Below are 13784 nucleotides of genomic sequence, written 5' to 3' on the forward strand. Positions count from 1 at the left end.
AGCCACCCCAGCCTTTAACTCTGACCCTGGGAACCCACACCAGCCTTTAACTCTAACCCTGGGAAGCCACACCAGCCTTTAACTCTGACCCTGGGAACCCACACCAGCCTTTAACTCTGACCCTGGGAAGCCACCCCAGCCTTTAACTCTGACCCTGGGAAGCCACACCAGCCTTTAACTCTGACCCTGGGAACCCACACCAGCCTTTAACTCTAACCCTGGGAAGCCACCCCAGCCTTTAACTCTAACCCTGGGAAGCCACGCCATTTACTGAGTTTGTCTGAAAGAGTTCTGCTGCTTACACCACCAGTCCTGTGGATCTCAAAGCGCGATTGTCAATTTTAAGAAATGTGAATCCAATCTGAGATTAAGTCCAGAATTTCCCTCTTAAGAACATAAGAACTAGGAGCAGGAGTAGGCCATCTGGCCCCTCGAGCCTGCTCCGCCATTCAATGAGATCAGGCTGATCTTTTGTGGACTCAGCTCCACTTTCCGGCCCGAACACCATAACCCTTAATCCCTTTTTTCTTCAAAAAACTATCTATCTTTACCTTAAAAACATTTAATGAAGGAGCCTCAACTGTTTCACTGGGCAAGAAATTCCATAGATTCACAACCCTTTGGGTGAAGAAGTTCCATCTAAACTCAGTCCTAAATCTACTTCCCCCTATTTTGAGGCTATGCCCCCTCGTTCTGCTTTCACCCGCCAGTGGAAACAACCTGCCCGCATCTATCCTATCTATTCCCTTCATAATTTTAAATGTTTTGAGAAGATCCCCCCTCATCTTTCTAAATTCCAACGAGTACAGTCCCAGTCTACTCAACCACTCCTCGTAATCCAACCCCTTCAGCTCTGAGATTAACCTGTGAATCTCCTCTGCACACCCTCCAGTGCCAGTATGTCCTTTCTCAAGTAAGGAGACCAAAACTGAACACAATACTCCAGGTGTGGCCTCACTAACACCTTATACAATTGCAGCATAACCTCTCTAGTCTTAAACTCCATCCCTCTAGCAATGAAGGACAAAATTCCATTTGCCTTCTTAATCACCTGTTGCACCTGTAAACCAACTTTCTGTGACTCATGCACGAGCACACCCAGGTCTCTGCACAGCGGCATGCTTTAATATTTTGTTTAAATAATAATTCCGTTTGCTGTTATTCCTACCAAAATGGATAACCTCACATTTGTCAACATTGTATTCCATTTTCCAGACCCTAGCCCATTCACTTAACCTATCCAAATCCCTCTGCAGACTTCCAGTATCCTCTGCACTTTTCGCTTTACCACTCATCTTAGTGTTATCTGCAAACTTGGACACATTGCCCTTGGTCCCCAACTCCAAATCATCTATGTAGATTGTGAACAATTGTGGGCCTAACACGGATCCCTGAGGGACACCACTATCTACTGATCGCCAACCAGAGAAGCACCCATTAATCCCCACTCTTTGCTTTCTATTCATTAACCAATCCTCTATCCATGCTACTACTTTACCCTTAATGCCATGCATCTTTATCTTATGCAGCAGCCATTTGTGTGGCACCTTGTCAAAAGCTTTCTGGAAATCCAGATATACCACATCCATTGGCTCCCCGTTATCCACTGCACTGGTAATGTCCTCAAAAAATTCCACTAAATTAGTTAGGCACGGCCTGCCCTTTATGAACCCATGCTGCGTCTGCCCAATGGGACAATTTCTATCCAGATGCCTCGCTATTTCTTCCTTGATGATAGATTCCAGCATCTTCCCTACTACCGAAGTTAAGCTCACTGGCCTATAATTTCCTGCTCTCTGCCTACCTCCTTTTTTAAACAGTGGTGTCACGTTTTCTAATTTCCAATCCACCGGGACCACCCCAGAGTCGAGTGAATTTTGGTAAATCATCACTAGTGCATCTGCAATTTCCCTAGCCATCTCTTTTAGCACTCTGGGATGCATTCCATCAGGGCCAGGAGACTTGTCTACCTTTAGTCCCATTAGCTTGCCCATCAATACCTCCTTAGTGATAACAATCCTCTCAAGGTCATCACCTGTCATAACCTAATTTCTATCAGTCACTGGCATGTTATTTGTGTCTTCCACTGTGAAGACCGACCCAAAAAACCTGTTCAGTTCCTCAGCCATTTCCTCATCTCCGATTATTAAAACTCCCTTCTCATCCTCTAAAGGACCAATATTTACCTTAGCCACTCTTTTTTGCTTTATATATTTGTAAAAACTTTTGCTGTCTGCTTTTATATTCTGAGCAAGTTTACTCTCATACTCAATCTTATTCTTTATAGCTTTTTTAGTAGCTTTCTGTTGCCCCTTAAACATTTCGCAGTCCTCTAGTCTCCCACCAATCTTTGCCACTTTGTATGCTCTTTCCTTCAATTTGATACTCTCCCTTATTTCCTTAGATATCCACGGTCGATTTTCCCTCTTTCTACCGTCCTTCCTTTTTGTGGGTATAAACATTTGCTGAGCACTGTGGAAAATCGCTTGGAAGATTCTCCACTGTTCCTCAACTGTTCCACCATAAAGTCTTTGGCATTTGGGATTTTCTCACCCTCCTTGGGATGGGGTTTTGCTTGACCTCTGAGAATTATGGTCTGCAAAGGGACTTCCAGATGTCAGTACAGTTGCGGGAAAAGACCCAGCTTTTATCAGGCAAACGCATGGTAGCCAATGCTCTTCTCCCTAAAGCAAGGCTGTGGGTCAAAGTCTTTGTGAGACCTCATTATTCAAAGTTAAACCGAAGAGTGGTGAATGTGGACTTGGAGAAGCCATGCACTAAAGTGCACACAAAAGATTGGTCAATTCTGATGTTGCCGCAACTTCCTGTCAGACCACCAGAACGCAGAGACTTTAACTCATTCACCTGGGCTCCAAACCCAAACCCTCAAAATGAATTGGTAAGTGTCCCACCTATATGTAAGGAGCCTTTCTGTCAAACCTATCTCCCCAAGATCCTTACAAAACCACTTTTTGTGGCATCTTATTTTCTCAAGTCTCGTGTTGTCTTGATCATATATCTACACATCATGGGAAGTAAACTGTTCAATCCTCTTAACATATCACAATTAGTTTAGAGCGTGCCATCAAAGAATGCATTCCTATTCTACTATATTATCTTCCTCAATGCTTTTTCTCCCACTCCTGAAAGCTTAGGTCCTTTCCATGGGAAACAGGTATTTCTGGTACCTAGCCAACTTCCCATACTGTGGGAGAGAATCCGGACGGCTACGTGCCAGGTGGTAGAAGGGTTCTGATCTTGTCAAATTAAATACACACACACATACACACTCCAGCAGAGATCTGTAGATTGGGCTCTGGGCTGGGAATCTTGGCTGTGCTCCTCACCCCTCCCTAAACCCAGGGGCACAAGTCCAATCATAAAATCTGCATTGTGACCCTCAGTAAAATCAGCTACAATCCAGAGAGAACAATCTGGTCCATTCTCGTCTATCTGACTGACTATTTGGTTAGATAAAATGAGAGTGACCAAGAAGAGTGGGGAACACAGAAAGCAGTTATACAGCTCCTGAATAAATTGGGAGGATTTGGCCAAAAAGTGGGAAATATAGAGAAATACTTCGGAATAATGGAAAATCATGAAAGGGAAACAGAGTGAGAGTGTAAAATAAATGGGAACGGTTTTACAAGAAACCACACGAGGAATCCATGAGATTTTCCTGGAAAATGTTGCAGTGCAATGTGACATGTAAAAAACAGGGTCTTAGGATTCATAGCTCAAAGGATAGTACAGAAGTTACAGGGAGTGACAGCTTGGATAACAGGCAGATCCACTCCACTTTAGTACTGCACATGGTTCTGAACTCGTACCATGGGAGGCGATATTCCAGAGTTGGATGGAATACAAGGAAAGGTAAATTGATAAATGGGACTGGGAACCTGAATGATGAGGCAACACGTCACTATTGTCAGTCCTATTGTTTTCTTTGCTCCATTTTTAACATTCAAAAACTCATTTGTTTTGTCTATTGTATTGTTTTGTCCTGTGTATCTGGGGGCGAGATGGTACACAAATGTGAGTGCGTGTGCCAATATAGGGGTGGGGATGTGAGACAGAACAGAAAAAGTGCATGTCAGAATGTAAGAGAATGGGAAAGTGTGAGGCTGAGGGGGCACATGCACGAGAACGTGTATGTGCATTGGAGAGAGATGGGTGAATGGTTAACTTTCCCCCGGTTCCCTCTGAAAAAGTGTCCAGCCTCAACTACCTCCCTGTGGCTGGCCCTGGAACACAGGGTTGGGACTCCATGGGGCAAGATGCATGGTGAAGAGGACGAGGCGAAAGCAACTTTATGGATTGCAGGGAGCAGTTACTGGAATACATACATCTTGATCAGCCTTCTTTCTTGATTTGACAGCCAACTCGATGCAGGCGATGAGCAAGCCCAATGACAATCCAATTGCAAGCAAGAGGAAGATGCCACCAATCTGGTTTGGTTTCAGTGGACTCCATTCTCCTGAGTTTTCACTGCTACATGAAGATTTCCACCATTTAGCTTTCAACTGCTGGAGGCTTCCAGATTCCTCAAGCTCCATCACGGCAAGAGTTAAATCTTCTCTGAATGGATCACCTTGGGTCAAAAACAAAGCAAAGAATGATATATTCTTGACACACAATTGATAGTTAAACTGTGGGACATGTGAGAATAGGCAATGTGAGACTGGGGATGAAAAGACATGGAATATTGGCCTGGGATACAAGGAATGGGCCTAGGTAGGGTGCTCGTTTTGGAGGGTCGGTTCAGACTCCTGCACTGCAGGGATTCTATGGATTGAGCAGACAGGAGCTTATTTACAGCATCACCGTGGCACCAAGACATTCCAAAACATCAAAACTAACAAAAGTACTTTTTATAAACTGCAGAGAGATGCCACCAGTCTTAAATAAACCAATGGGTTCAGCAAAGAGGTTGCAACTTACCAAGGCGAGTGGCAATTCCATAGCCCCTTACAGCTGCAAAGCCTGAGACCCTCATTAAGTTGCAGTGCTCTGCAACAGCCAGGTCTATTGTCGAGGATTCACCAATTAGGGCGTAGTTGGAGTCAAGCACCCGTTGCACCCCTTCCGCCATTGTCTGAACCAAGACGGAATCACTTTTGCTGTTCATTGTTTCATAGATTTTATCGTAGATTGGAATTTTTGAGTTCTGGTATAATATCAGAAAAAGAAGCATTCATTTTAATAAAGAACACATCAGTTAGCAGAAGGATAATTAGAAATAGGGTAAATACCAAACAGTCAGTTCTGACATCTACACCCATCTTTTGTCTCTATATTTCCCCTGTTATCACGCCTTGCACCATGCCTCCCTCTATCTTATCATCATTCCCTGCTCTCCATCCTGGTGCAGATTTTCCGATATGCTCTTTCTTTCCCTTTTTCTCACTTCCAGTTTTGATGAATGGTCAGCAGCCTGAATTACCTGGCCCGATGTGGATTTGCCAGCATTTCCTACTTTTATTTCAGATTTCCAGCATCTAATAATAATAATCTTTATTGTCACAAGTAGGCTTACATTAACACTGCAATGTAATTACTGTGAAAAGCCCCGAGTCACCACATTCCGGTGCCTGTTCGGGTACACTGAGGGAGAATTCAGAATATCCAATTCACCTAACAGCACATCTTTCGGCACTTCTGAGAGGAAACACCGGGAGAATGTGCAGACTCCGCACAGACGGTGACCCAAGCCGGGAATTGAACCTGGGACCCTGGAGCTGTGAAGCATCAGTGCTAATCACTGTGCTACCGTGCCGCCCTCTCATCTGCAGAATTGTGAAAGGAACCGAGGTGTTGGCTGACTTGAATCTTCCTCACTTGTTGACAGCAAAGATGGATTCACTGTTGCATTATTAGGGATAATTAAGTTAGACTTTATTAGTTGATAGCTAAGCTAACTTCGCTCCGAATCAGCCAAACATTCTTTATTGATGATTACTAAGCTGCTCTTCACCGTTATGTGGGTTTTTCTAACCATTAAGTTATTGGGCTTCAAGAATCCTTAATACTTTACATCTCTGTGTGAGCAGCACTGGCAAGGCTGCCATTTATTGCCCTCCCTCAGTTACCCTGAGAAGGTGATAAACAGGCCTTCTTCTCAAATCTCTGGTCACTTGAGAGGGCAATAAGAGTCAACCACATTGGTGTGGTACATGTACAAAAATGGCAGATTTTTTTCTCTGAAGCACTTGGGTGAGCCAGATGGCTTTTTTTAATGACAGTCTGACAGTTTCTTGGTTAGTTTTACTCAAACCAATTTTTTCCTTCCAGACATTTGGACGTATTGCCCCAACATGTTTGGACTTGAACTTGCATTGTGATCATTGTTAGCCCATGTGCCTGGACTATTGGTGCAGTATCATAACCATGACAGTACCAAACCCGTACGGTTTGGCTGGTACCTAAATTGTCTTCCTCCCTAATACATCCTAATATATGCTATTTGCTCCTGGGAGCAGGAGGTTGTCTACTTTGTGCGGACAGTGTACATTCCCTTGGCCGCAGAAACATACTTTTCACTACACTTCGGTACATGTGACAATAAAATCAAATCAAATCAATCAATCAACCTAAACTTTTCCCCGTTGCCACTACTCCATGCTGATAGTCTCCTCCAAACCTATCTCTCTATGCTCTGGATCACCAGCCCGAACTTCTGTTCAATGCTCAATAAAATGCCTCGCTGTAAAGTGTGACACACGTTTAGGTTGGAAACGTGTCGGACTTCGGGTTGCGGCTATGCAGAGCTAAGCAGCACGTTCGATAGCTCCCGCTTTAATAGGACTTGTGGGCTCTTTAAGGGCCCAAACGGCGCTGATTCAACGATTCCCGGTGGATAAAGGGGTCTGGAGCAGAACCCCCCGGGATTTATGGTGCGGACTCGGCGTGGGGCGAGGAGAAAAACGGCAGCAGCTCCCCTGGAAAAGCGGGGGAAGGTGGACAAAATGGTGGCCGGTGGAGCCCCTGAGGAGTGGAGGCAGTGGGCGGAGGAGCAGCAGGCGGCCCTTCTGCGCTATTTTACGGAGCTGAAAGGGGAGTTGTTGGAATCCCTGAAGGTAACGACTAGTAAGCTGCTGGAGACCCAGACAACTCCGGGTGCAGCGATACTTGAGTTGCAGCAGCAGGCCTCTGAGCGGGAGGATGAGGTCTCTGCCCTCGTGGGGAAGGTGGAGATGCACGAGGCGCTCCACAAAAAGTGGCACGATCGTTTCGAGGAGATGGAGTTTCGATCAAGGAGGAAGAACTTGCGGATCCTGGGCCTCGAGGAGGGGCTGAAGGGGTCGGACCTGCCGGCCTTTGTGGCCGTGATGCTGAACTCGCTGGTGGGGGTGGGATCCTTCCATCTGCCCCTGCAGCTGGAGGGGGCCCACAGAGTACTGGCCAGGCGGCCTAAGGCGAATGAACCCCCGTGGGCGGTGCTGGTGCGGTTCCAGCGGTTCAGTGACCGGGAGTGTGTGCTGCGATGGGCCAAGAAGGTGAGGAGCAGCAAGTGGGAGAATTCGGTGGTGCGCGTCTACCAGGACTGGAGTGTAGAGGTGGCTAAGCGGAGGGCCGGGTTCAACCGGACGAAGGCGGTGCTCCATGGAAAGCAGGTGAAGTTCGGCATGCTGCCGCCTGCGCGCCTGTGGGTCACCTACAAGGACTGGCATCACTACTTTGATTCCCCGGAGGAGGCATGGGCCTTTGTGCAGGCTGAAAAGTTGGACTCGAACTAGAGATTGGGGGCTATGGGAGTTTTTTTCTGTATCACTGTTTATACTGTTGCTGGTTATTCTGTTTGGTTTTTTCTCTCTCGCTTTCGGATGATGTTGGTTATGGTTTTGTGTCTTAGGGGGGTTGGGCTTTGTGGTTGATCTGTTTTTGTTTGTACGGGGTTGGTGGATGGGTTGGGACTGCTGTTTGGGAGCTGCGTTGGGGGGGGGGGGGGGTGGGGCAGTGTGAAAGCACGGGCTTTCCTCTGGATTCCCGCGCTGCGGGACGAGGGGGGTGGAGCTGGTGGCAAGGGGGGTGGATATCAGATCCGTTTTCCCGCGCTGAAGCGGTGCCAAGGAGCTGACGCGGGGGGGAGGGGTGACCTCATATCGGGAGGAGTCGGAGTTAGGGCGGGAGCTGCTGGGGTCAGCAGAAGTCAGCTGGCTCACGGGAGTACTATGGAGGGAGCGTAGCGGCTAGGAGGGGTCCTAGCCTTGTGGGGGGTTGGGGGGAATACCGGGTTGCTGCTGGATTGGCCAGGGAGGAGCTGGTGGGGGTCGGGGTGAGGTTCTATAGCCGTGGGAAATGGGCCGAATGGATGCTGGCCAGGGGCGAGCAGTCGATGGGCCATGGCTAGTCGAGGGGGGAGGGGGGCGGGTGCCCCCTGATCCAGCTGATCACGTGGAACGTGAGGGGGTTGAATGGGCCGGTTAAGCGGGCCCGGGTGTTTTCGCATCTGAAGGGGCTGAAGGCGGACGTGGCCATGCTCCAGGAGACGGACCTGAAGATGGCGGACCAGGTCCATCTGAGGAAGGGGGTGGGTGGGGCAGGTTTTCCATTCAGGGCTCGACTCGAAGAATCGGGGGGGTGGCGCTCCTGGTGGGGAAGAGGGTGGCGTTTGAGGCGTCTGAGGTGGTGGCTGATGGTGGCGGCAGATATGTGATGGTGAGCGGTAAGCTGCAGGGTAAGAGGGCGGTGTTGGTTAATGTGTACGCTCCAAATTGGGATGATGCTGGTTTCATGAGGCGTATGTTGGGCCGCATTCCTGGCTGGAGGTGGGGGGGCCTGATCATGGGGGGGGGGGGGCTTCAATACGGTGCTGGATCCCCTACTGGATCGTTCTAGTTCAAGGACAGGCAGGAGGCCGGCGGCGGCCAGGGTGTTGAGGGGGTTATTGGACCAGATGGGATGAGTGGATCCCTGGAGGTTTGGGAGGTCGAGGGCTTGGGAGTACTCTTTTTTTCTCCCATGTGCACACGGTTTATTCCCGTATTGATTTCTTTGTCCTGAGTAGGGGACTGGTCCCGAGGGTGGAGGAGGCCGAATACTCGGCTATTGCGATTTCGGACCATGCTCCGCATTGGGTGGGTCTGGATATGGGGGAGGTGCAGGACCAGCGCCCGCTTTGGCGTCTGGACGTGGGGTTGTTGGCTGATGAGGAGATGTGTAGGAGAGTCCGGGGATGTATCCAGAGGTACCTCAAGGTCAATGATACTGGGGAGGTCTGGGTGGGGATGGTGTGGGAGGCTCTGAAGGCAGTGATTAGGGGGGAGCTGATCTCCATCCGAGCCCATAGGGAGAGGAGGGAAGAGGAGGGAGAGGGAGAGACTGATGGGGGAGCTGTTGAGTGTAGATAGGAGGTACGCGGAGGCCCCAGAGGAGGGATTGCTGGGGGAGCGGCATAGCCTGCAGGCCAAGTTTGATTTATTGACCTCCAGAAAGGTGGAGACACAGTGGAGGAAGGCGCAGGGAGCGGTCTACGAGTATGGAGAGAAGGCGAGCAGGATGCTGGCGCATCAGCTTCGTAAGCGGGACGCAGCTAGGGAGATTGGTGGAGTGAAGGATAGGGGTGGGAATGTAGTGCGGCAGGGGGCAGAGGTCAATGGGGTCTTTAGGGACTTCTACAGGGAACTGTACCGGTCTGAGCCGCCGGTGGTGGGAGGGGGAATGGAGAACTTTTTGGGAAGGCTGCGATTTCCAAGGGTGCAGGAGAAGCAGGTGGAGGGACTGGGTGCGCCGATCGAATTGGAGGAGCTGGTCAGAGGGATTGGCCACATGCAGTCGGGAAAGGAGCCGGGACCTGATGGGTTCCCGGTTGGATTTTAGAAGTAATACGCGGACCTGTTGGTTCGGACCTTTAACGAGGCATGGGAAGGGGGTGTTTTGCCCCCGACGATGTCATAGGCGCTGATTTTCCTGGTCCTGAAGAGAGATATGGACCCCTTGCAGTGCGGATCATATAGGCCAATTTCACTGCTGAATGTGGACGCCAAGTTGCAGGCGAAGATCTTGGCCACTGGAATAGAGGACTGTGTGCCGGGGGTGATACATGAAGATCAGACGGGTTTTGTGAAGGGGAGGCAGCTGAACACTAATGTGCGAAGGCTGCTAAATGTGATAATGATGCCTGCGGCAGAAGGAGAGGCGGAGATTGTGGTGGCATTGGATGCGGAGAAGTCCTTTGATAGGGTTGAGTGGGGGTACTTGTGGGAGGTGTTAGAGAGGTTCGGGTTTGGGGTGGGGTTTATTAAATGGGTGAGGTTGCTGTACGAGGCCCCGATGGTGAGTGTAGCGACAAATGGGAGGAGGTCCGAGTACTTCAGGCTCCACCGTGGGATGAGGCAGGGGTGCCCCCTGTCCCCCTTGCTTTTTTTGTTGGCAATTGAGCCTCTTGCCATGGCTCTCAGGGAGTCAGGGAGGTGGAGGGGTCTGGTGCGGGGTGGGGAGGAGCACCGAGTGTCGCTGTATGCAGATGACTTGCTGCTGTATGTAGCAGACCCGGTGGGGGGAATGCCGGAGGTGATGGAGATTCTTGCTGAGTTTGGGAGTTTCTCGGGCTACAAGTTGAACCTGGGTAAGAGCGAGCTGTTTGTTGTACACCCGGGAGATCAGGAGGAGGGGATTGGTAGGCTCCCGCTAAAGAGGGCAGTGAGGAGTTTTAGGTACCTGGGAGTTCACGTGGCTAGGAGTTGGGGGACTCAGCACAAGCTTAATTTTACTAGGTTGGTGGAGCAGATGGAGGAGGAGTTTAAAAGGTGGGACATGTTGTCGTTGGCGGGTAGAGTACAGTCTGTTAAAATGACGGTGCTCCCGAGGTTTTTGTTTTTGTTTCAGTGCCTCCCCATTTTCATTCCGAGGGCCTTTTTTAGGAGGGTGAACAGCAGCATTCTGGGATTTGTTTGGGCGCACGGGACTCCGAGGGTAAGGAAGGTCTTTTTGGAGCGGGGCAGGGATAGAGGGGGGCTGGCGCTGCCCAACCTCTCTGGGTACTATTGGGCGGCTAATGTCTCGATGGTACGTAAGTGGGTAATGGATGGGGAGGGGACAGCATGGAAACTGATGGAGAGGGCGTCCTGTGGAGGCACGAGCCTGAAGGCACTGCTAACGGCGCCGTTGCCGCTCCCTCCAACGAGGTACACTACGAGCCCGGTGGTGGCGGCTACCCTAAAAATTTGGGGGCAGTGGAGGCGACACGGGGGGAAGTGGGGGGCTCGGTGGAGGCCCCGCTGCGGGGGAACCACCGGTTTGTCCCAGGGAACATTGATGGCGGGTTCCTGGGGTGGCACAGGGCGGGCATTAGGAAGTTGGGCGATCTGTTCATTGACGGGAGGTTTGTGACCCTGGGTGAACTGGAGGAGAAGTTTGAGCTCCCCCCGGGGAATAAGTTCAGGTACCTTCAGGTCAAGGCGTTTGCTAGGTGCCAGGTGGAGGGGTTCCCTTCGCTGCCCCCGCGGGGGGTAAGGGATAGGGTGCTTTCCGGGATGTGGGTCGGGGATGGGAAGGTGTCTGACATCTACCAGGTGATGCAGGAGGTGGAGGAGGCGTCGGTAGAGGAGCTGAAGGCTAAGTGGGAAGTGGAGCTGGGGGAGCAGATTGAGGAGGGAACATGGGCGGACGCCCTGGTGAGGGTGAACTCCTCCTCTTCATGTACGAGGCTTAGCCTCATCCGGTTCAAGGTACTGCACAGGGCTCATATGTCCGGGACAAGGATGAGCAAGTTTTTTGGGGATGAGGACAGGTGCATTAGGTGTTCGGGCAGCCCAGCGAACCATGCCCATATGTTTTGGGCATGCCTGGCACTGGGGGAATTCTGGCAGGGGATGGCGAGGACGGTGTAAAGGGTGGTAGGGTCCAGGGTCAAGCCAGGCTGGGGACTCGCGATATTTGGGGTTGGGGTGGAGCCGGGAGTGCAGGAGGCGAAAGAGGCCGATGTTTTGGCCTTTGCGTCCCGAGTAGCCCGGCGGAGGATCTTGCTGCAGTGGAAAGATGCGAGATCTCCGAGCGTGGCGACCTGGATCAATGACATGGCGGGATTCATTCAGCTGGAGAGGGTCAAATCCGCCCTGAGGGGGTCGGTACAAGGGTTCTTTAGGAGGTGGCAGCCTTTACTCGACTTTCTGGCTCAACGATAAGGAACTAGGTCAGCAGCAGCAGCAACCCGTGGGGGGGGGGGGGGGTCTCAGGGGGGCACTGTTTAAGTTAATTTGCTTATGGTTAATTTATTTTGTTGTTTATTATTGGGTTTGGGGGGAGTAGGTGGGGTTTGTTACATGCGTTGTTACGGGTGCCGGGGGGTGTTTATTATGGTTATTATTATTATTGTTCTGTTGATATACATTTTTCAAAAAATTCCAATAAAAATTATTTTCAAAAAAAAAGGTTGGAAACATGTCCATTAGAGTATGAGACCCCCATTACTGATGAAGAATAGGCTCTCCTAGGTCAATTTCTGTTGTATTCTCATTGACTTCACTCTCCAGGTGAAACTAGGAGCTGGTTTAGCACACCGGGCTAAATCGCTGGCTTTTAAAGCAGACCCAGGCAGGCCAGCAGCACGGTTTAATTCCCGTACCAGCCTCCTCGGACAGGCGCCGGAATGTGGCGACTAGGGGCTTTTCACAGTAACTTCATTGAAGCCTACTCGTGACAAGCGATTTTCATTTCAACTAGAACTAGGGGGCTTAGCCTCAAAATAAGGGGAAGCAAACTTAGGACTGAGTTGAGGAGGAACTTCTTCACCCAAAGGATTGTAAATCTGGAATTCCCTGCCCAATGAAGCAGTTGAGGCCACCTTGTTGAATGTTTTTAAGGCAAAGATAGATTTTTGAACAGTATAGGAATTAAGGGTTATGGTGAACTGACGGGTAAGTGGAGCTAAGTCCACAAAAAGATCAGCCATGATCTAATTGAATGGCGGAGGAGGCTCGAGGGACCAGATGGCAGACCCCTGCTCCTAGTTCTTATGTATTGTGGTGAGAACTAGATTGAACAAATACAATGCTGGCACTGGACATGGGCACGTACCTTGAAGAATGCGAATGTTGAGCCACCGTACACTGTGCCGTACTCCATTTCATTTTGTTTTGCAAGGTCTTCAAAGGACCCGATGAGTGGTCTCTGAGTCTCTGAGCTCAATGAGGCTGCAAAATACGTAATGTACGCGACCAGGAAAACTATGATGAACAACCACCAGATTGTCCCAATGATGCGTGTGGATAGAGCTCTGGGGTGTGGTCCCACACCTATTGGAATACAAGAGTATTGTTTTAATAGCATTTCCAGTGCAAGAACAGGCCACTCAGCCCAATTCCACCCTACTTCAACTCACCCACCCTACTTCAGCTCACCCAATCAGCATATCCTTCAACCTCTTTCTCCCCCGTGCTTACCGAGAGACGCTTCTGTCCTATTCAGCTCATTTACACCATTTAATAGGTTCCACGTTCTCTGGAGAAATAAGTTACTCCTGAATTTCTTATTGGATTTAGCAGTGACCATCCAATTTTTATTCTAATTTTGCATTCCAACAGGTGGGAACATCCTCCCCACATGTACATTACCAAATCACTTCATAATTATAAACAGTTCCTCATTAAGATTTTTACATCATGGAATCCAGAACTGTGCACGATACTCTCATCGCCAATATTCGATCCTCCTTTCGATATCATAGAATTTACAGTGCAGAAGGAGGCCATTCGACCCATCGAGTCTGCACCGGCTCTTGGAAAGAGCACCCTACCCAAGGTCAACACCTCCCCCTATCCCAGTAACCCCACCCAACACTAAGG

At 49.8% G+C, this 13784-nt stretch overlaps 1 protein-coding gene across 1 annotated transcript in view; it reads right to left on the minus strand.

Annotated features, from left to right (window-relative positions):
* LOC119979421 (probable glutamate receptor) overlaps positions 1–13784 on the minus strand; it is a 59612-nt gene that overhangs the window by 3658 nt on the left and 42170 nt on the right. Inside the window, exons 8-10 of the mRNA XM_038821625.1 lie at positions 13018–13235; positions 4942–5167; positions 4347–4591 (exon numbers count right to left, since the gene is read on the minus strand). Of these exons, the coding sequence (XP_038677553.1) occupies positions 4347–4591; positions 4942–5167; positions 13018–13235 (689 nt within the window). The remainder of the gene's footprint in view (positions 1–4346; positions 4592–4941; positions 5168–13017; positions 13236–13784) is intronic.

This window comes from Scyliorhinus canicula, chromosome 16, assembly GCF_902713615.1.
Source record: "Scyliorhinus canicula chromosome 16, sScyCan1.1, whole genome shotgun sequence".
In the NCBI taxonomy this organism is placed as follows: domain Eukaryota; kingdom Metazoa; phylum Chordata; class Chondrichthyes; order Carcharhiniformes; family Scyliorhinidae; genus Scyliorhinus; species Scyliorhinus canicula.